This window comes from Aplosporella prunicola (genome assembly GCF_010093885.1).
Source record: "Aplosporella prunicola CBS 121167 unplaced genomic scaffold K452scaffold_3, whole genome shotgun sequence".
NCBI classification, from domain to species: domain Eukaryota; kingdom Fungi; phylum Ascomycota; class Dothideomycetes; order Botryosphaeriales; family Aplosporellaceae; genus Aplosporella; species Aplosporella prunicola.
This window is the reverse complement of record NW_022983531.1, coordinates 912,345-933,492: the sequence shown is the minus strand read 5'-3', so window position 1 is coordinate 933,492 and position 21,148 is coordinate 912,345. Positions and strand designations below refer to the sequence as shown.

Sequence of the window (21,148 nt, the reverse complement as noted above, 5' to 3'; positions counted from 1 at the left end):
ACCCTATATCATAGATGCGACCTGCTCCGCCAAGCCCCGCTCGTAGCCACCTCTCCCGCCGCCTCCAGTTCAAACACACGTCTCCAACGTCCCATAGATAAACATAACCGCCTTGATGCACGAAGATGCACACATACCTGCGCTGCTCCGCCCAGGCAAAGTGGCGAAGCTGGCCGTGTCTTGCACCAACAGCACAACACCGACAAATAAAACGATGTTTCAGGAACATGAGGTCCTCTACTGGTGCGTGGGAAGTCAACAGATCACGAAGAATCTCTAAAGAGAAAGACACTCCAAAAATAGGAACGAGGAAGCCCAAAGCAAAGTCTCTGGGAACAGCGTTGGAAAACGAGTTTTAAGATGTCTTTGAACTTAAACAATGTAGTGGCTCACGAACCCATCTCTTGTGAATAATTGTCAAGGAACCCGGCTGTACTGGATATGCTGGAGTTAGTAGCAGCAACTACATAATGGCTCGAGGCTACGGGGGTGATGATAGTAATACAGGCCTGCAAAGCGTAAAAATAGGATATTCGAACAGTGAATAATTGCTCACCCGTTGCTGTTGCCCTGTCCACCCCTCATCCATAAACAGAACCTGCTATACCAACCGATTGTCCAGTAACTTTACGAAAACAATAAGACACAAAAGAGCACGAGAATATCTTACAAGAATAGGAAGACAAAATCTCCGAAAATTCAACAAAACTTAAAAATCAAGAATATAAAAACAAAATGCACGAATACAAGGACAACCCATAACAGCACGATAAAAGCAACTACAGCTACAAATACACTATCACGTCAAACCAAGAAAACCTTCCCCCCCCAAAAATAGCACACAAACTGCCCTCATAGACGATAGATCCCCTTACCCACAGCCACGAATGCCCCAACCCCCTCAAAACTCAAAATACCAGAAAAGAAAAACCAAATAACCAGACAACCACCAGCACCAGCAACAATCCCACGAAAAAGGCTTCCAGTCCCCCACCCCAATCCCAACACCAGGCCCACCCGCACTCCCAACTTCTCCGCCCCAGCGCCCCCTCTGAAAGCCATGCCACTGCTCAGACGCAGCTGTGCGAGCCACGGAGCGGGCCCTGCCGTTACATGTGGTGGTTTCGGCATGCTGCGCGAGACAGGAGATGAGATGGACGCTGCGGTGCGGTGTCTGTCTTTTTCTTTTTCTTTTTCTGGCGAGGACTCAGGTTGAGGATGAGTTGGGTGCTCTAGGACGCCAGATGCTGGGGTCTGCGTCGGTGTGTGTGTGTGGTCGATGCCTCCCTTACACACACGTGCACGGTGCCGCGTGAGAGGAATACCGGGCCGTCCTCAGCCGGATTTGCGCTGAGGCGTTTCGCGTGGCTGTGGCCTTCTAGTGGTGGATTGCTGCGGTGGTGAGTTCCTGGAGGCCGTGAGCTCACCCCAACCCCAGATGCCAAAAGATGGATTGAGTATGTATGTGTGTATGTATCCTCCATGCTATTTCCGCTGTCGCTCCCGTTCATGCAAGCAAGCCAATCGGCTGTCATATCTACCTGCCATGCCAGAAACAGCGCACAGCAATCTCCACCCACTAGGTACCTACACACCATGCCCAGCAAGCGTACTGTGCCTAACCCATCGCCGCGACCAGCGCGTACAATTCTTCAAGCGCATAATGCGCACAGCCAGTAACCTCGCCCTGCCAACGTGCCTGTCGTGAAACCATATCGAGTACCACGGCGCCGGACTCCACAAGCACAAACCACCGCATACCGCAGGTCAAGCACCCGTCCCACCATTCCAGTCGCTCGCCCAAATGAATGTTCGGCACCGCCACTCCGTGTTTTTCTCCTTGTTGCCACTGGGGCCCACAGGCCTAGAAAGCGCACGAAAAGTCAGCATCGACAGCGCCACACAAAACGATCTTATCCTCGCAACCGCAATCTACAACCCGAGAAAGAACTCCGCGACATACCTCGAGCACATCCAAAACGCTCTCCCGCAATTGATGCCGGGTTTCTTCGTCGTGAGGCTGATGCACGGCTCCTCGTGGCCTTCGCACCGCGGAGGCGCGCGCTTTGTGAAAAGCTTCGACCAGGACTCTTTCGAGACAATGGGGTCGATTATCTCGGGGCTTTTGTCGCGCTCGCCTGGGAACTTATCAGACCTTACAGTTGACGGACTTCGTGTCGCTCTCTGACCCACTGTTTCTTTTGGTGCAAGGGTGGTATCGGGGCGTTTCTGCTCTGAGGTGGATGGAGATCGTGTTCCGACGCTGCCGTCAACGGAGGACCCATTGACTGCAGCGGAAAGATTCGAAGCTCGGCTCTGTTGCGACAATGTTGTAGTCGGTGGTTGTGAGTTCTGGGCGTCTGTGCTGTGATTCTGCTCAGGCGGTGCGCTCGTCTTGGGTTTGAAGAACCCTGTTAACATCTGCTGTCCTTTCACTGGAGCCTTGGGAGCAGACGCAGGTGCAAACATCTTGCTACGCTTGGCTGTCTTCGTGTTTATCGGGCCACTTGCGGGTCTCTTTGTCTTTGGGCTTACCTGGCCTTGTGAGCCGTTGCCGTTAGGTTCGACTTGCGATTGAGATCCGCTATTCAGCTCCTGAGATGATGATGATGCTGAACTTTCTTGCGAAGGCTGCAGTTCCTGCGAACTTGGTTTCACTGTGCTGGCTTCTGTGCGTGGACTGCCGCTAGTGGTCGGGGAATTCTTAGTAGAGGATGGGTTCTTGAACATGTCTTTTATGTTTCTCCTTTTGCTGAATTCTGGCAAGAGTTTCCCGCAGAATGCAGGACAGCCTTTTCCATCATAGCTCCGAAGCCTCTTTCCGTTCTCGAACATCCCGGGCGGGTTCATGATATCAAGCAAAGCAATCTCTTGACCATTGTTCAACACTTTGTCTTTCAGTGTGGCGTAGACGGGACAATGGTCAGAGCCCTGGGCTGGTCAGTGGCTAGGCTTGACGCTTCAAATGCATGCAACTCACCATTAACCCTTCTTGAATATTGGCCTCGCTTATCCAGTCTTTCATGGTGATGCTGCAGAGCACATAGTCGATCCGCGACCCAAAGTTTCCGGGTCTGGCATTGATCTTCTGCTCCCAATGAGTGTACATTCCCGTCCGCTTTGGGTGAAGGCCTCTGCACGTGTCCCATAGCACAGGCTCTTCTCTTCCCTCATCACGAGGCTCCACCACCTCGCCGTCTTTCAACAACTGGTTGAAAACTCGCCGATTGGGAAACGAGATGTATTCGGCATGTGCGACACCTTCTTTCTTCATCATCTCATCTGCTCTCGCAGTGTCTATCTCCGCACGGGAAACGTTGAGATCTCCGGTCAAAATAACCCGCTTTCCCAAAGCAGTGAGGTTCCTGATTCGGGTTTCAAGCGCAACCAAGAAGCCATAACGAAAATCATCTCGTAATCCAGAACTGTTTGCTGGGCTGTAGACACCGAAAATGACGAAAGCCGGAAATTCTAGGACCACACAACGTCCCTCTGCGTCGAGCATGCCTGGGTCAACCTCGATCTTTTCCAGCTGCTCTTCGGTTGGATATCCGCCTATGTGTTGATCGGCTGGAAGGTCACAGTATGGGATTGAAGAATTGGGCGGGCATAAAACACCGAGAATGCCTTCCTCTGCACGGATTGGCGCGCACACGGACTGGCGAGTGTAAATTGCGACACCCGAATAGCCTAAGGCCTTGTGAGCTTCAGTTGCGTCACCGTATAGACGCGTTATTTTGAATTGTGAACTGTTTGATTGCGCAAGTGACAAAACCCACCTTTTTTGTGTTTAGGCAAGCTGAAGTAGCAGTCCCAGCCCGGCACCAGCACCATGTCGTCTCGCAGATCTTTGCGTTGGATTTTTAGTTCCTGCATCACAACGATGTCTGCTTCGAGAATGTCGAACATGGCGTCGAAAGTGCGCTTGTCGCACCATGGATGATAGCCAAATGGGTTGCGAATGCCGTTCACATTCCAGGTGGTTATGCGCAACGGCATGGTGAAGGTGGCGGACTGGAGCAGTAGTAGACGCAGTGGTGATGCTTCAAGCCATGAGACCGAAAAAGAGAGAAAGACGATGGCACAGTGGCGAGCTTGCGCGACAGCAGACAGAGAAACAGAGAGAGCTCCGAGAAGCTCCAATCTCACAGCCAGTGAGAAGAGGCGCGATGTCGTCAGGGCGCGCCAAGCGCTGGCCGGAAGATGCCGGGGGCGCCGGGGTTGTGGGCTGACGGAACATCGAACCTCACCCACGCAACTCGACGTACCTGCACAAACCCCCCCAGCCCCGACCACACTCTCCACTCAACCCACCCGCAACAATGCTTCCCCAGCGCACCCTCGCCCGCTCCGCGCAGCTGCTGCGCGCCCCGGCCACCCGCTCCGCCCTCCGCCGCCCCTACTCCACCCAGGGCGCTGGCGAGTCCGGCTTCCAGGGCGCCGCCGACAATGCCTTCAACCGCGAGCGCGCTGCCGTGAAGCAGCACGCCGCCGAGACCAGCGGTACGTGCGATCTCAATTGGATGAGGGGCGGGTCGCGACAAGGAATTTTGGTCGGAGTTGGAGTTTGAGCTCCGGAAGAGAGAAAAGAGAAGAGAGGGACAGAGAAAGGGCATTTTTGCTTGCAGTTTTAGCTGAACCATCGCTGATTTGATCGTGCATTGCAGACCTCTGGCGCAAGCTCTCCATCTAGTGAGTCCTACCCCAGCTTCCCTCGAGCACGCCAGCAACAGCCCAATCGCGGCCTAGAAAGAAGCACTAGGAGCTTGGGCTCCGGGGCCGCGCTATCCTGCGCTAGTTGCAAGCATGTCTAGCAGCTCGCGCAGTACAGTTTTGCGCAGACAGCTTCCCCTCCGCGCGCGCACACACACACAAACAGTAAACTGGCACAGGCGCCTCCGGCTAACCCAACACCCCTCTGCAGCGTCGTCGTCCCTTGCCTTGCCATCGCTTCCGCCAACGCCTACAGGCTCTACTACGAGCACGAGGAGCACGAGAAGCACCTCCCCCCTCGCGAGGAGCGCCCCGAGTACCCCTACCAGAACATCCGCACCAAGAACTTCTTCTGGGGCGACGGTGACAAGGTACGTTTGAGTTCACAGCAACCCCGCTCGTCCCGGCAGAATTTTGCCCTGCTCGAGCCTCTGAGCCGGGCGAAGCCGGGCGAAGAGCCGTCTGTTCTGACCCTCCTGCTGCCGCTGCCGTCTGAACGGCGCCTCGCGCGTGCGAACGTGCCCTCGGATCCCCAGAGACGGCGGCGGCGGCGGCGGCGGTGGTGCGTGCACGATAGTTATGCAGATGCTGACGCCGTCTGCGCTTATAGACCGCTTTCTGGAACGACAACCACAACTACCACAAGAAGGACTAAGCAGCAGCAGCAGCAGCAGCAGCAGCAGCCGTCACCGCGTCAAGGATGCTGTGATGCCGCTGAGCGCAGCCCCGAGATAACTCACGTTGTACATACCTGCCGTGCTAGTAGTTATTTCCACCCAGAAAGTGTGCCATTCGCCTTTTTTTGTTGTTGTTCTCCCTCTCTCTGGGTGTGTGCTTTGCTTTGCATTGAATTGCATGGTGAGATTGTACCTAGCGAGCGACGCGCCAGTGTAGAGGCAGTCTCGACAGCGCGCAAAACCGTGCCAGCAGCCAGCCAGCCAGCCCAGCCCAGCCATCCCCACCGCAACTCCCAAAAGCGCAACCCGATTTTCGTTCGTTCGAGAGCGTACCTACACCGCACCCACAGCAGGGGACCTGCGTCCCGACCTGCACAACCCAACACAACAGCTTCCGCGCACCGTGCCCCACCGCCCGTTATGCCGCCGCTAACAAATAACGCCCACGCCCCGCTCCCCCGCCTCGTCAACCACCTTCGCACTCTCTGTCGCTGCTTTCGCCGCGCCTGCTTCGTCGCCCCGCAGTTTGCCCAGCAGCGCCTTTTTCGCGAGCGTCTCGCTCTCGCCGCGGACGTCTTCGATCTGGTGGAAGCCTGCGCGGGGTGTGTTGTCAGTAGGGTGATGGCTTAAGAGGGAAACGCGACAACGGGGTTGGGGATGTGGTGATGGTGATTCCGGGTGGTGGTGGTGGTGGTGTGCAGTGTGCTGTGCGCAGTACTCACATTGCCCCGCCTTGTCGAGGAACAAGTCCGCCTGCACGATTTCAGCCTCGTAGCTGCTTCCGCTCGCCATGGCGTGCCCGCCCAGCCCGACGTGCGCGTCCGCTTGCACGGCGTAGAGTTTAGCGCAGAGCTGCTTGTCGCCTGCCTCGAGTACCTGTGCGAGAACAGCGTCAGCATTGTCTTCTAAATAGCAAACGCCGCAGAACGCGATCTCCTCTCAACCCCGGGTCGAGGTTCAGGAGTCAAGACGTCTTGTCTTTGGACAATTCATGTAGCGAGACGCAAGCTTACCTGCGGAATAATGGCATCCGCCAGCCTTGACGCGGCTGCAAACTCGCCCAACGCGACCAGCGTCTCCGCAATTACGCACACGGCCTCCCACAGCGCGGGCCAGAGCCTTGCGCGGTGCGCAGCACTAGCCGCGCGCATGGCGACGCTGAAGCCCTTTTCTGGCTCGCCGGTGCGGCAGAACAGCATCGCTTTCATGGTGAGCAGGTGGATGCGCTGGTACAGGTCTGCGTCCTCGGCTTTCAGCTCGGCCAATAGGTCTTCGATGCGCTGTAAGGCGGCGCTGTAGCATCCGTTGCGGATTTGTTGGTGGATGGAGAGCGTTGCGAGCTGGAAGAGGATTTCGGGGTCTGAGGGGCTGAAGGATTGAAGTTGGCGGATGAAGTGCGCTGCTGTGTCGGTGTCGGATCTGTGTTTTGCGGAGTTAGCTTTGGTTAAAGGATTGAATTATTGAAAAAGGCTTTCAAGGGCCTCTGGGCCGCCAATCCTGTAAGCAAGCCCTTGAGATAGGAGATTTTTGGGTTTGCTCACTCCCCTAGGCATGTGCAGGGGGCAAAAAGAAAGACAGTATGAATTGGTGTTACCTTCTCAATGCACGCTTCGCCCTCAATAAGGCCGAGTTGTTCACAACGTATTGATGGAACTTTAGTGTACGATGATCTGCAGTCTTCACGGACTCAAGTATTTTAAGTGCCTCTGAATAAGAGCCTGACTGTGAACTCTTCGGGAAGTCAGCAATATCCAAGAATGACAGACAGTTCCACGTACGATAAATGCGGTATGGCAGATTGACCGGAGTATATCATCTACGGGACAGACGGATCCGTAACACACCCGAAGCACATCACAGTATGTGTTCGAGAGGTGAGTCATGCCTATGGTGAACTGTCTCAGTAATTTGTACAATGGAAGAGAAAATTCAATATCCATACCCAGACGTCCGTACATAGAAGCTTGCATGAGCATCTGCGCGCCTTGATTGCTCGTAAGGCAATGAGTTATGTTGAGATGCGAGCATTGGAAAATTTGTTCAAAGGCTCGGGGTACAGGGCCACCCTTCAAATACATTTTAGTTATACGGAACGAGTAGAGAAATGAACAAGAAACTTACATTGGATAGAAGCATCTTTGCTTCACTCAGTAATGTCGCACTCAAAAGGCTCCACATCTTGGTTTCTTTAGCCTTGGACTTCAAGAACGCAAGTCCATCACGCTCGGTCCCTAACATCCCTCCATACCCGGAAGCTTTTATCTGCTTCGGATAGGCCTTGGAGAGGTGATTGAGCCAACTCAGACTAAAGTTCAAGCAGCTCATATCTTGGTTCTCTCGAGCGGTCGCTATCGTCTCATTCATGGCTGCAATTGCCTCGCTAAAGCAACCGAAATCGGCCTGAAGTATGGCCATGTGAAGGAGTGCATACTGGTAATAAGTCTTGTCTCGCGTTTGCATTGTGTAGTCGAAGTAGCGGTGGAGGTGATCAAAGGAAGATGTGTAATCCCCTGCCCTCCAAGCATCGAAGAATCTGCTGCAGTTAGCGTTGAGGCTCAAAGAAATTCAGCAATATTCAGCAACAAACCTGACGAAATGTGCAAGACTCGGGGTGGTACTCGTTGGGCCAAGCATTTGGCGTAACCCTTCTTTCATATCATCTGGCACGCGATTGCCGAATCCTATGGGATTGTGAGATGGTGTTATGCATCCACTATTTGGTCAATACATACTTTGCAACTGATCAATTTGAAAGGCCAACAGTCTTTCAATCTCGTCGGTACTGGCTAATGCGTCGGTCTTTTTGTCTCTCGCCAAATGTCCATAGGCTGCTTCGAAGAGATCATCTCCACGAATTGCATCAAGGTTTGGAAGGTTGGCATCAAAGACTGGGTTCTCAGGATCCTCAGTCTGCTCCAAGCCTGACGCGGCCGTTGGCTGTCTGTAGTTGATAAAAGCTGACCACAGTTTGCTCGCATCGTAAAATTGGAGACGAGTAAATTCAAGCTGCGCGCGTCGAATGAACATGCCTAAGGGAGATGTCCGAGACAAATATATGCGACGCTTACCCGAAGGTTCGGCTTCAGGTCCAGTTGCGCCTTGACCTGGCTTGGCCAAAAGGTCGCTCAGGCCATCGAAGAACTCATGCAGAGCGTCGAGGGAGTCAATGGACCACAACCGCTCTAGAAAGAGGTCGAGTAGAGTCTGGTCTGGGCTGATGGAAGCCACTGAAGCGAGAGCATTCTCAAAGTCATGAATTGAGACGACACCATTATTGGAGTTCTCAGAATCAGAGAGAGCGAAATGTGGAAGAGAAGGAGGAATGATTTGAGCAGTGATGAAAGAAAGGATTGGCAGTGTTGCCGAGACAGGCAACACCGAGTCGCAATACAAACTGGACAGAACCAGAAGGCTGATCTTCTGCGGATTTAGGTAACGAGCCATACTGGAAGTTGAGAGGGCGTTCTCGTCAAAACGGTAGCTTCCTATGACCTATGTGCAGCCAGCTCTGGACTCTGCTGCTAGTCACCGCTCCATGTCGGGAATCAGGTGCTGAGTTGATCGCGTCGGCAGCTGAGCGAGAACACACGGGCTCCATGGGTAAACTGCGGCCTGTTCACCATCGTCACAACTCACAACAACAGTCAACTGCGCATCAACTTATTAACATTCTGCTTGAATACAGTGAGCCTCCGCCTTTTGGCCCAGCGACCGGCGCGCGAAATTGCGGCAACGAAAGTTATCGCCCCGGCCCGAAGGCCCTAGACAAGGCACTGCTATGCTACGCCAAACGCCATCCTTAGACACAATACCTTAGATTGAAATCTTCTCGGAGCCCTTTGGCTCGCCGGCTTCTTGCACCGGCTTCTTGGAAAAGTCCTCCGAGCGCGCGTCTTCTTTGATATCCTCTTCCGACAAACCATTGGTGGCCCACACTCTGCTGATGCATAGCTCGAACGGTCCCGGAACCCGGTCCGTCAAGCTAATACCCACCGTGCGCACTCTTTGCTTGAGGATCTCCCTCTGCGGCTCCACCACAATGCCGTGATTTGTGCGCACAAAGTCGCCCCAGCTGATGAGAACAGTCTCCCACTCACCCGACTTGCGCGAGTAGAGGCGATGCTGGTGCAGGTCTGTCGGGACAACCGACTCCGTCTGGACATTGACAAAGTATTTACGGCCGTCAGACTTGATGCGCAGCGCCAGATATTTGTACGGGTCTACGTCCCACAGGGACTTGCCAAACATGGTCGGAGGCCTGTCCAGGGTTCTCCAGCCGGCGTAGCCAGTCCGCTGAATGTGAGGCTTGTCCTGAGGAAGGTCGATGGAGATGTTGCCGTGGAAGCGCGCGTGAGGAGGATCAGTCGCGTCGCCGGGAACAAAGTCGAGCTTGGCGTTGGAGAAGGCGCCAATGTCCTTGTCGGACATGGCCTTGCACATTTCAATGGACGAGGGCTCGGAGAAATTGATGAGAGGGAAGGGCGCGCTGGGAGTACCGAGGCCCTCGAGCTTGAGAGCTGCAGCACAAGCCATTAGCGAGGCGCCGGCGACGGGCAGCTTGATGGTGGGAGCATGCCTGTGGTGGAGCGGCGCTTGAGTTCATCCATACTGCGCTTCAAAAAGCCCGGGCGGGCCATTACAGCCGGCGTGCAGCGCATGGTTGTGACGGCAGCTGAGGGAGGTTGAGCAGAGCAGCAGCAGCGTGGCGCCGGCAAGCGGAGGTGCCTGGATGGTCGAGATCGGCCGCGGCGCATGACGCACGGCTTCTTCCGCTAGGAATTTCGAGCTCTCCGTCATGAAATGCTCTTTTGCCATCACGAAAATCCCCCCGCCCGCAACACTCTCTGCCTCTACTGAACATCGCCCCCGCTCTCGTCTTTTTCCACAAGATACCCTCCCTCCACGCGCACAAGCAAAAGTTGTTCACGCGCAACCCTCGCTCGCATCCAAATTATCATCACCTCACCCATTTCACGCACCGCATAGCTATCGTATATGACATTACCCACGGTTCACGAGACTCGACAACTTCGAGCAGACACTCCATCTTTTCAGCAATCTCCACTACCGCAATCGCGCGAGACTGGTGAATTCGTCCCGCAGGATGTGCCTGTCGGCTCGCAGGTAGCGGCCAAGGCGACACCTTTTGCCAAGTCATGGGCTCATTTTGTCGCCGGAGCGTATGTTACCTTGCTAGTTGCCGTTATTGACTTCATGCTGACTGTATTTTCTTCTTAGGCTGGGTGGAACGGCGGCCGCCACGCTCACCGCGCCTTTTGATGTCCTAAAAACGCGTCTCCAGTCAGACTATTACCACAAGCAATTGCTGGCCTCACGCGCAGCACGCGGAATTCCGTGTCCATCGTCGATGTCTTTCACGCGGAGTACGCTTCTGCATTTCCGCGAAACTTTCCAAATACTGTTCGCCATCCCACGCAACGAAGGTTACCGCGCGCTTTTTAAGGGCCTGGGTCCGAACTTGGTTGGCGTGGTTCCTGCGCGCGCGATCAACTTTTATACGTATGGCAATGGCAAGCGTGTCATCAGTACTTATCTCAACAACGGACAAGAGGGCGCATGGGTCCATCTTTGCGCAGCGGCTTGCGCCGGCATTGTTACAGGAACGGCCACCAACCCCATCTGGTTGGTCAAGACCAGGTTACAACTGGACAAGTCCCACGCAAGCGAGGTTGGCGGTAGGCAGTACAAGAACGCTCTGGACTGCACTTTGCAAGTCGTCCGTAAAGAAGGCATCAAGGGTCTCTACAAGGGTCTTAGCGCGAGCTACCTTGGTGTGACTGAGAGCACTCTGCAATGGGTACTTTACGAGCAGATGAAGATGAGCTTGGCTGCAAGGCAGGAGAGACTTGATATTTCCGGCCGCCAACACACTTTCTGGGACAAGGTCGTCTCATGGACCGGTGGTCTCGGTGCTGCGGGTAGTGCCAAGTTTATTGCCACTATCCTCACTTACCCTCATGAGGTGCGTAGTTCTCTTTCTCAAATCTGTTGAGCAATTACTTACGATTTTATAGGTTTTGAGGACCCGTTTACGTCTGGCGCCTACGGAGAACGGACGGCCTAGATACACCGGTCTCGTCCAATGCTTCCGCCTGGTCGCCAAGGAGGAAGGACTTGTCGGCTTGTACGGAGGCCTTACTCCTCACCTGCTTCGTACCGTGCCCAGTGCGGCAATCATGTTCGGAACATACGAGACTCTGCTGAAGTTCTTCGGAACCACGTCGAAAGTTTGAAAACGTCCAATCCAGGACTGATAAAAAACCGCCAAGGAGTCGGGTCGATCGGATTCCCGCCGACCCAGTGTTCCTGTAAAATATTTCAAGAGACGCATTTGGTGTCGGTTGTACAGGAATGGCGTTGTCAGGTATTTGCTATGGTATACTCGTCTCAACTCCACGTTGCATAAAGGGAAGGAAAAGTGTTTTCAGAGCAAGATGCTCGTTCTTTAGAGGCGTTGTGGATGCCGTCTGTCCACGCGCCCCAAGCCTGTTGCCGAAGCAGAAGGGCAAGATTGGCGTTTGTATAACAGCGGAGCGTTGGGACTGGCCGAACTATTTGTAAAACCGCCCATGACACCGCGATAGGTGCTGTAGAATAGAAACAGATGTTATAACTTATAGAGCGCCGGTATCCGTCGTTCTTAGACCAAACAGCAATGGTAACACCACGAATCAATGGAAAGTTTTTATGTTATGACGCGGCAATGCTTGACGGAAGCCTCATTTCAATGAAAACAACAGGGCGTTGACTGGTGATCAACCAAGCGCGGTTAAAATCGGTGCTTAAAAGATCGGCTAGCCCGTTTGCGTATCGTGGCGTAGTTGGTACTTGACCACACGCGGCGCTGCCAACTTTCCCACCACCATCGCGAGCATCACCAACCATCGAGTGCATAATCGGACAATCGAGAAGCACCACAGCCCCATCGTATGTATGCTCGGTCGACCATAAGGCGCCCCGACTGACCAGACCTCGCAGGAAAATTCTCCCGCAGCCCGCACATGACCTGGAACCATAAGCGGGTTCCGGAATCGGCAAGCAAAATGGCAACGCAGCAGCGCGAAGTTGTAGAGACGGATTTGCAGGGCAGCCTCAAGCTCGTGGCGAGGGGCAAGGTCCGCGATGTCTATGAGATTGATGAGAACTCGTTGCTCTTTGTCGCGACGGACCGCATCAGCGCGTACGATGTGATTATGAAGAATGTAGGTTTTTTCAATTCATTGACTGAGTCATCTGGATTCATTTTATGCTGTCTTTGCTTTGTTTTCCATCTCTCGCAGATAGCATTGCTATGGTTTCTTCACGTAAATGGGACATACTGGTCCATTGATTTCCCCACCTCCATCGTTTTCCTCAGTCCAACAACACCCATGTCTTTTCCACTTCATCTTTTTCTTTTCCAACCACTAACTCCCACCAGGGCATCCCTCAAAAAGGCGCCCTCCTGACCTCCCTCTCGGAGCACTGGTTCAACTACCTGTCCTCCCAAATCCCCACGCTGTCGACGCACTTCCTGTCGTCCAAGCTGCCGGACAGCCTCCTCACAAAGGTCAACGCGACCGAGGCGGCGCAGCTGCAGGGCCGCAGCATGCAGGTGCGGCGCCTGCAGATCTTCCCCATCGAAGCCATTGTGCGCGGCTACATCACCGGCTCCGCGTGGAAGGAGTACTGCGAGCACGGCACTGTGCACGGCACCAAGATGCCCGCCGGCCTGCAGGAGTCGCAGAAGCTGCCCGAGCCCATCTTCACGCCCAGCACCAAGGCCGAGGTTGGCGGCAAGGACGAGAATATCTCCAAGGAGAAGGGTGAGTGCTTACATGAAGCTCTGCTCCGTCTTTCCTATCAAGTTTTCTGTTTTGCTGACACGCTGTCCCCGCCCCAGCCGCTGAGATTGTCGGCCAAGACGCCATCAAGAAGATCGAGCAACTGAGTCTCGACCTCTACAACAAGGTGCGCAGCCCCTCTCCCCTCTGTTCCCCCACTCAAAAACCCCATCTAACAACCCTGCCCTCGCAGGCCGCCGAGCACGCCCTCAAGACGGGCATCATCATCGCCGACACCAAATTCGAATTCGGCTTCGATCCCACCGACCCCAGCACCGTGATCCTGGTCGACGAGGTCCTCACCCCGGACAGCAGCCGCTTCTGGCCCGCGGACAAGTACGGCGTCGGACGGGGCCAGGACAGCTTCGACAAGCAGGTACGTACACGCTGTATCCCTCCTCTCTCCCCACACCCACTCCACCCACCTATCCCCCTTTTCCGGTTTTCCAGACTAACGAACCAACCCCCCGCACGCAGTTCCTCCGCGACTGGCTCACGCGCGAAGGCCTCAAGGGCCAAGAGGGCGTCGCCATGCCTGCCGACATCGTCGCCCGCACGCACGAAAAGTACGTCGAGGCGTTCGAGCGCGTCACTGGCCGCAAGTGGGGCGCTGGTGCTGCGTGAGCGTCTCTCTGTTCCCCTCGCTTGTCTATGGATGAGAGGAAGATGAAGGACAAACGGGTTTTATATAGCTGCTTACCTATATCAAATACATAAACCAAGACCGCTACGACGTTGAAACTGGGTAACCTGTACATTCGGCCCCGAAAAGAGCGGTAGATCATAGCTGTACGTGTTTCGACTGTCCGTACCGTCCGCCCAGCAAGACAGAAACCGACCCGACACAAGCAAGCAGCCCTACAGCGTCCTCCCTATCCAGCTGACGGCCCAAACCCCGCATAAGAGCGAATAAGTCTCAACGCGCACGCATACCGTAACCACCCAACCCGATTTCTGCGTCTCCTCCGTACAAGCGCTATTGTCGCGCTAGGCAGCGAATCGTGCTGGATGGTGACGGGCGTTGAACGCTCGCGTCGGGCTGCGTGTGGTGTGCTTGATGGCGTGCGCCGTCTTGTATTGTGCGGCGAGGCGTGCGGGCGCCTCCCGATCCTTCGCCGCTCTATCAATCTATCTGTCTATCCCATCCGTTTGTCTGTTTTTGCAATCTGATCTTCGTTCGCCCGTCCGTTGGTGCAATGCCCCACACAACCCTTTCCCCTACTCTGTTCTTTCCTCTCCTCCCCCTCCCTTCTCTCTCCTTTCTCTCTCCTTTCCCTCTTTTGCTTTCCTCAAATCTCCTCCACCCATCCCAAAACCCAACCCAACCCAACCCTAAACCCAACCCAACCCTAAACCCAACCCAACACCCTACACAAAGCGGACGTCCTTCCCGCCGGCCTCCACGCTCACCGGCTCAACACCACCGGCATACGCGCCACCGACACCGCGCTCCCCAGCCACAGACGCCGCATCGGGATCCGCATCCGCAGCCCTCGGGGCCGGCTTATCGAGCGCGGTGAAACGACTGCCTGTGTACCTCGCACGGGCATACAGGACGCTAAGCCTCAGGCCCAGCGCCGCAAGGCCGAACAGCAGCCCCCCGACGGGCGCAGCAACAAACGCGCCAAACGCGCCCCAGTCATCGGCGTAGAGGCCGTTCTCCAGTAGGATGAGCTTGGCGCCCGCGAGCGCGCTGCCGTAGTATATAGTGCCGAAGACGAAGACGGCGAGGATGCCGCCGAGGCCGCCAACCACGACTTCGAAGCCCTGCCAGAAATGTAGTTTATCCCAAAGCCCGAGGACGAGGACAGGGACCAGGCTCGCCGATACCAGGTCCGAGATGAGGTAGATTTGCAGGACGCTGGGGCTCTTGAGCGCGACGACGACGACGGGCACCATGACGAGCACGACGGCGGCCCGGATGTACCACAGCCCGAGCTTGTTGCGGAACAGGTCGTTGGAGCCCGAGCTCACCATTGCGGATTGCACGGAGTCGAAGGCGGAGGTCGACAGCGCGACGACCATCACGAGCACGATGCCCACGACCCACGCGGGCAGCTGCTCGAGCAACAGGAAGAAGGAGATGCTGCCCTCGGCGGCGGGGTCGGAGAGCACGCCCGGCGCCCACGCGGCCAGCAGCCCCGTGCTGCCGACTAGGACGAGGATGGCCGTCACCACGACCGTGGCGATCGATGTTCCGATCTTGAGGTCCCGGTCCGTGCGCGACGCGAAGGTGCGCAGCCAGAAGCCGGAGAGGAAGAAGTCGTTGGTCAGGACCGCGACGGGCAGGATGTAGATGAGCTGCCAGCCGAGGAGGCTCGAGTCCAGCAGCCCCGAGGATGCGATCATGCTGCGGTCGATTTTGGTCTCCACGCCCACGGTGATGACGCCGATGATGATGAGCCCGAGCACCATGGCGCCTTGGATGTTGTCCGTGATGAAGGAGACGCGGAAGCCGCCAAGGGCTGGTGCGGGGGTGAGATGTTAGTTTCATGGGTGTGGGGATGCGGCGGGAACGGAGGGGTTGCTTACAGGTGTAGATGGTCGTGATGACGCATTCGACGATGACGGCGGGCAGGCCGTCCAGACCCGTCAGGGCGGTGATGATCTGCTGGAGAGCCGAGAGCTCCGCAACCATGTACAGGAAAAGCGTGATGAGGCTGTACGTACACATCAGATGTCAGCCAGGCCGTCCCCAAGATACCAACGCCTCGCAGCACGCAGCAACTCACGTCATCAAGCTCAGATACAGCGCCGTAACGGTGCCATAGCGGGCTCTGGTCCACTCGGTCAAGACGAAGCCCTCAGGGCACTTGCGGCGAATGACGGGCCCGAGCCAGCCAAACACCAGCAGCGGCAAGCCCGACGACAGCGAGTAGACGACCAGGCCCTGCACGCCAGCAATAGTTGAGATCTCGGGGTAGGTGAACAGGATTCCGGAACCGAGGGCTGTGGGCCAGCGAAAATGCGGGACCTCTGGTCAGTGAAACTGCTACACAAGGGGGAAGGGGGAGGGGGTTTCTGTAGTGGATAGCGGCAGCACTTCCTCACGCAAGTATTATCTTGATCGAGTTGTTACGGTACATCTCAGCTTTGTCGGCATCGCGCCGGCCATCTCCCCGCACTGTCTGTCTGCCTGCGTGGGAGCAGAGCGAGTGCGGGGTTGGATGGCCGGCTGTATGCGTGACTCGGCGCCCGTAGTGAAGCCGCACAGGGCGGCTGCGCTGGCTGGCGCTGCATCATCTCGTCTCTCTCCTCTTCCCCCTCCTCCTCATCATCATCATCGCCATCCGCGTGCCAAAGGCAGCAAAGACGACGACGACAACGACTCAGAAAAGAAAGAGAAGAAAGGCGAAGAAAACACAGCAGACCAGCGCAGCCGCCGCTGCGAGAAACCGATCATAATACGAACCTGACGATGAGAGAGATGACGCGTCTCTGTCGAGAACGCAATCAAACAAGAGTTTCCAAGCCTTCGCGCCGCAGCATCAGCGGTTTTTCGCGGTGCTGCGGCGCGCTCGATAATACTGTTGCACTATGCGCTGCTGCTGCTGCTGCCGAATCCAACTCCGAGACCGGAGCCACTGTTGCGTGCGCATGTGCACTCACCCGAAGCTATGAAGTTCAGGGCGAGAGGAATTGCTGCACGTCGCGAAAAGACGGGAACGTCAGCTTCCGAAAATAATCTTGACAGGGGGAGAGGAGGAGGGAGGGGACTGCGAGCGGCGGAGGAGGAAATGGCGATGGTGTCGTTGCTTTTCTTTTTGCGGGGAAATAGGCAGAGGCAAGAGAGAGAGAGCGAGAGAGAGAGAGCGAGAGAGCAAGAGCAAAAGAAATCTCGCCACCACCGCCACCGCAGCAGCAGCTCAGCGCGTGTATGCTAACCCTTCTGCGTCCTGTTACTAGACAGATAATCCGACCTTGTCTGCCTGCGCAGCTTCCAAGCCACGAACAAGCCGGTAGCGCTGTAGGTATCTCATTAGCTACCGCGCCTAACCACGACAACAAAAACACAAATGCCCCCATCGCCAGGCGCGAAAAATCCTGCGCTAGGCTGGGACTGGGAGGGAGGCTTGTGTATATGTACGCACAGAAACGCCCCGTAGGTGAGGTAGATGACGGCATTCGAGGCCGCAAACGAGGGCGCGCCCATACTGTAGCTGATCTAGGCGACAACGTATGTATGTACGTATGAGGGATGCGTGTAAGTGAGAAGTTGCGACGACAATTCCCAGCCGGGGCGCACGGCGGATTTTAACGATTGCGCGCGCGGTGTCGGCCCGCCTCGATCAGCAGCTCCAGGCTCCTGCTCGGGCAACATGCGTGCGTGCTCGTCGCGCCACCATGCGTCTGATCGCTGCTAGCCCGCTTCCGGCCCGCTTTCTCGATTCCTCGAACCACCTCCGCCGAGCCTCCGCCACGCCTCGCCTGGCTACCTAGGTACAAATATCTCGCTCGCCTACTAGTAGAGTAGCCAGCTAGGCCGCTGAATCCTTCGTCTGTCCTGCAAGGCGGTGACGCGTAGGTTGCCATCTAGGTTGTCATCTTCTGCTTTTTACCCGCTCTTGTCACGTTACGTCGCACGCTCGTCAGTCAGTCGAGAGCGCAAGCAAGCAATTGCTAGGTACAAGCAAATCTTGATTTCCCCTGTTTACCGAGTACATCTCTAAAGCTAAAGCTGCTCTACTGCTTCATCTGCCCGTGTCCCCATCGAGTCCCTCTTGAAATTCTTGAGCTGTGCGATTAATTGTGACCCCCCCGGTTGAAGCAGTCAAACGAAACCCCGATCCAGAAAAAAACAGATTCCATCCGATCCTACATACCCCAGAACCCGTGTGTTGTGGTGAACATTATTAGACAGCAGAGCAATATCAATGAAAGAAAGAAAATAGATATGCTTGAATCGAAAAACGCCCGCACACAGATTCCCAGTGCTGAGAGAAATTGAGCAAAGTAGCGAGAGAGCTGGTCATGAGACGTGGTGGAAGTAGATACGTGCAGAGTAATCACTCGTAGCAAGTGTCGAGAGCCTGTGGATTTGCTTCGCGCATGCGGTCGTACCATGCATGGTATCCGCATTAGGCTTCTCTAGGACATGAAGGAGTTCCCGTCGGAAGCGAAGGACGAAGGATCCATCACTGGGAGATGAGTGGGAGTGGTTGGGTACTGAGCTCCACCAATGGCAGCGGTGTATGGAAAGGCGTAGTATCCAAAGGGACCGGTGCTCGCAGGAGTATAGCTGATGATACTCTTGTCCACTAAGATGTTATCGTAGTAGTTGGGCGGGGCATGATATCCAAGACCGTTGCCGAGGATTCCTTGGTTGGATCCAACAGCATACGCGTCGGCAGGAGCAAACTGAAAGCCACGGTTTCCGACACCGCCGAACTTGGGGTTGAAGCCGCTGTCCTTGTTGTTGTATCCATTGTACGAGATGGGAGGGACATGCGGATAAGCTTTGCGCGCAAACTGAACGCGGACCATGCGCCCGTTGAGGAGGCGGAGATTTTGGTGCTTGCCAAATGTCAGTGATATCAGCATAAGTGAAGAAATTCGGGCATACCGTCAGGAAAGCGGCGAGGTACGAGGCACGAGGGTTGTAGTAATGAATGCAAGCGTAGCTCGAATTCCCTACACCGGAAGGTTAGTATACGTAGTATTCGGAGAACCCGGGGCGATGAACTTACTAGTGCTAAGCGCCGATAAAGCGCGTATGCGCAGATCTATATGCGCAATCTCACGTCCCGGGCCTCCAAAAACTCTAGCCAACTCTGCTTTTGTTACTGTTTCCGGAAGATCGCCGACCCATACTGCCAAGTTGTCGTCCCTCAGCGGGTTGTACACAGGTGCCGTGCATCTTTCATTTGGAGAGCGACAAATGGACCGCTTGTCGAAAACCCAAGTCTGATCCTTCGGCATCTGGTGTGACTCAACATGGTATCCTGGAATGCGCCTAAGAAGCTTTTAGAGTATTAGCGTGTTTCTTCAGTCAACAATCGTCCTTGACTTACTGTAACCGCCTCCACAGCATCCTGGTAGTAAGCAAAACGAACGAAGACACCGGGTGGAAGGCGATGGATTTCACGATCCGTCTCTGAAGGGATCCACATCTTTTCGAGCTCGCCGCTTTTCTCCAAGAGGCGCGCAACCTCCTCCTCGGTTGGCTGCGTTCCGTCGCGACGGGACACATAGACGCATCCTAGGCAAACAATAATGTCAGTCATGGTCAAGCGCAAGGGAGAACAGGGTATACATACGCGGAGCCTTTGCGCGCTCGGTCCTGCATGGACGGCCAAGGATGTAGAGCTTTGAGCCTTCTTCCAGAGCAGTGGTAGCATCGCCAGTGCTGTGATACTGGACAAAGGCAATCGGCATGCCACGGTCACGCTTCAGCTTCACGTGGCATTCGCCAAACTTGGAGAAGGCGTCAAGCATAGCTCGGGAGAGCTCTTCATCGGCTCTGGTGTTTGGGAGACTGCGGGAAACGTCAGCACTGTCCAAATCTCAATCGAACGGTGGTAATGGAGACTTACTTGGCCACAAAGATGCAACACTCCGGCTTGTAGTGAGATTGGGCATTGTCTTCGGTAACCATTTGGCCTTTGCGATCCTGACGAGGACTGTACGTCGGGCGCCTCTGACTGACAACGACGGTGCCATTCGAGTTCAGCTTCTCGTACGAATCCCTAGGACTGTTGTGTGGAGTTGTGGCATGGAAAGCGGCATTGGCTGCAAACAGATGGCTCTGATCGTCAAGGGATCTCTGAACGACGGGGGCGCCACGGGCTACATGTTCATCAGCATCGTTGAAATTAGACATCGAAGCACAGTACTTACCGCCTGCATGGTGTGGGACTGTCTCGTCAACCATGTCCGTCAAGACTGGTGGACTGGAGCTAGAAGCGGTGAGGGTTGGAGCTCTGTCACGAACAGGTCTGACATGGTCTTTGCCTCCGGCACTGTGTCTGAAGTCGTAGCTCGGTGCCTTAGTAGGCACATTGCCAAGGCTGGAGGGACTAGTCGACGCTTCGGTCACGGCAGGAGCTTGGTGGAGATCAAATAGACCTGCTAATAGTGTCAGTTTTGTCCAACAAATACTTTGGTTCGAGTGAAATAGCCATGGACCAAGGCGTGCAACACAAACAAGTCCATGGAGGTGATGACGGGCCAGCATGTAATGGGACTCAAGAACATGAAGAGAAATGTGCAGGTAATGAGTGAAGGAATCACATCGACGGGCATTTAAGAAGGGACAAGGGAGAGGCAATGAAATATCAGCTTACCGAACATGGGCGTTGCAGGAGTACTGGTATGTTCGACGTCAGTGGCACCGCGGGTACTGGCCGGAGACGTGGGCACGTCGCTTTGGGTGAAGACGGCCACACTCGAATCATTGCCAGAGTCAGATGGAGAGGTCAACTCTTGAAGTTCGCATGACTGCGCAGGTGCGTGAGGCGCCGCCAGCGGCGGAGTCATTGGATTCATCTTGAAGCCGCTTTGCGATGTTGGGAGCGTGGTGAAGATGATGGGTGGAGCCAGGCGTGTTAACCAGCGCCAGAGGCAAAATATGATGGTGAAAAGCGTGCTAATTGAGCTTGTGCTGTGAAGAAATGTGAGGGATAGAAAGGTCGAGCTGATGATTACAGAACGGGGGAAATGTTGAAGGAGAGGAAAGGCGAGGAAAAGGGTGAAGATGGGACGGGGATGGCAGCCTTAAGTAGTAGACGCGTGCGACCCACGCGCCGCCGAGACTCGTGCCTTCCCAAAATGCTTCAGACCCCGTGGGCAAACGCGTGGGCGCTCGAGGGGACTCAGGTTGAGAAGGCGCGCGACCCTGCCACGCTCACCGACATGCCCGCGCCTGCCAAAATGGAAGGGGCAGTCGCGCCCAGCAGCTCGATTGCTGTGATGACT

General features: G+C 55.3%; 9 protein-coding genes across 9 annotated transcripts; 3 read left to right on the top strand and 6 right to left on the bottom strand.

Annotated features, from left to right (window-relative positions):
• Nucleotides 1-1,767: 1,767 nt before the first annotated feature.
• On the bottom strand, nt 1,768-3,999 carry K452DRAFT_324212 (uncharacterized protein; the record flags this gene model as incomplete). Its single annotated transcript, XM_033544689.1, has 5 exons — nt 1,768-1,864; nt 1,964-2,133; nt 2,161-2,931; nt 2,981-3,690; nt 3,780-3,999. The coding sequence occupies 5 exons, from the start codon at nt 3,997-3,999 to the stop codon at nt 1,768-1,770; spliced, it is 1,968 nt and encodes a 655-aa protein (XP_033401927.1).
• A 323-nt stretch (nt 4,000-4,322) lies between these two features.
• Nucleotides 4,323-5,368, top strand: K452DRAFT_219342 (uncharacterized protein; the record flags this gene model as incomplete). The annotated part of the gene is made up of 4 exons (XM_033536407.1): nt 4,323-4,503; nt 4,668-4,692; nt 4,925-5,084; nt 5,324-5,368. The coding sequence occupies 4 exons, from the start codon at nt 4,323-4,325 to the stop codon at nt 5,366-5,368; spliced, it is 411 nt and encodes a 136-aa protein (XP_033401926.1).
• A 451-nt stretch (nt 5,369-5,819) lies between these two features.
• On the bottom strand, nt 5,820-8,834 carry K452DRAFT_219925 (uncharacterized protein; the record flags this gene model as incomplete). The annotated part of the gene is made up of 9 exons (XM_033536440.1): nt 5,820-5,983; nt 6,113-6,266; nt 6,404-6,809; nt 6,985-7,121; nt 7,169-7,275; nt 7,333-7,456; nt 7,512-7,926; nt 7,978-8,071; nt 8,123-8,834. The coding sequence occupies 9 exons, from the start codon at nt 8,832-8,834 to the stop codon at nt 5,820-5,822; spliced, it is 2,313 nt and encodes a 770-aa protein (XP_033401925.1).
• Nucleotides 8,835-9,040: 206 nt separating this feature from the next.
• Nucleotides 9,041-10,078, bottom strand: K452DRAFT_242844 (uncharacterized protein). Its single transcript, XM_033537886.1, has 2 exons — nt 9,967-10,078; nt 9,041-9,907 (listed from the first exon to the last, which is right to left on the bottom strand). Exons 1-2 carry the CDS (start codon nt 10,046-10,048, stop codon nt 9,204-9,206), a joined length of 786 nt encoding a protein of 261 aa, XP_033401924.1. The 5' UTR covers nt 10,049-10,078; the 3' UTR covers nt 9,041-9,203.
• Nucleotides 10,079-10,207: 129 nt separating this feature from the next.
• On the top strand, nt 10,208-12,080 carry K452DRAFT_315437 (uncharacterized protein). The gene is made up of 3 exons (XM_033543865.1): nt 10,208-10,570; nt 10,629-11,373; nt 11,426-12,080. Exons 1-3 carry the CDS (start codon nt 10,386-10,388, stop codon nt 11,642-11,644), a joined length of 1,149 nt encoding a protein of 382 aa, XP_033401923.1. The 5' UTR covers nt 10,208-10,385; the 3' UTR covers nt 11,645-12,080.
• Nucleotides 12,081-12,454: 374 nt separating this feature from the next.
• Nucleotides 12,455-13,858, top strand: K452DRAFT_294798 (uncharacterized protein; the record flags this gene model as incomplete). The annotated part of the gene is made up of 5 exons (XM_033541746.1): nt 12,455-12,613; nt 12,832-13,216; nt 13,294-13,361; nt 13,428-13,610; nt 13,712-13,858. The coding sequence occupies 5 exons, from the start codon at nt 12,455-12,457 to the stop codon at nt 13,856-13,858; spliced, it is 942 nt and encodes a 313-aa protein (XP_033401922.1).
• A 744-nt stretch (nt 13,859-14,602) lies between these two features.
• K452DRAFT_305171 (uncharacterized protein) lies at nt 14,603-16,349 on the bottom strand (the record flags this gene model as incomplete). Its single annotated transcript, XM_033542874.1, has 4 exons — nt 14,603-15,699; nt 15,767-15,894; nt 15,967-16,183; nt 16,319-16,349. The coding sequence occupies 4 exons, from the start codon at nt 16,347-16,349 to the stop codon at nt 14,603-14,605; spliced, it is 1,473 nt and encodes a 490-aa protein (XP_033401921.1).
• Nucleotides 16,350-16,769: 420 nt separating this feature from the next.
• Nucleotides 16,770-17,387, bottom strand: K452DRAFT_219750 (uncharacterized protein; the record flags this gene model as incomplete). The annotated part of the gene is made up of 3 exons (XM_033536431.1): nt 16,770-16,876; nt 17,120-17,199; nt 17,326-17,387. The coding sequence occupies 3 exons, from the start codon at nt 17,385-17,387 to the stop codon at nt 16,770-16,772; spliced, it is 249 nt and encodes an 82-aa protein (XP_033401920.1).
• Nucleotides 17,388-18,113: 726 nt separating this feature from the next.
• On the bottom strand, nt 18,114-20,947 carry K452DRAFT_107486 (uncharacterized protein). The gene is made up of 8 exons (XM_033534982.1): nt 20,518-20,947; nt 20,072-20,302; nt 19,768-20,020; nt 19,492-19,709; nt 19,246-19,433; nt 18,922-19,195; nt 18,798-18,865; nt 18,114-18,748 (listed from the first exon to the last, which is right to left on the bottom strand). Exons 1-8 carry the CDS (start codon nt 20,717-20,719, stop codon nt 18,323-18,325), a joined length of 1,860 nt encoding a protein of 619 aa, XP_033401919.1. The 5' UTR covers nt 20,720-20,947; the 3' UTR covers nt 18,114-18,322.
• Nucleotides 20,948-21,148: the final 201 nt, after the last annotated feature.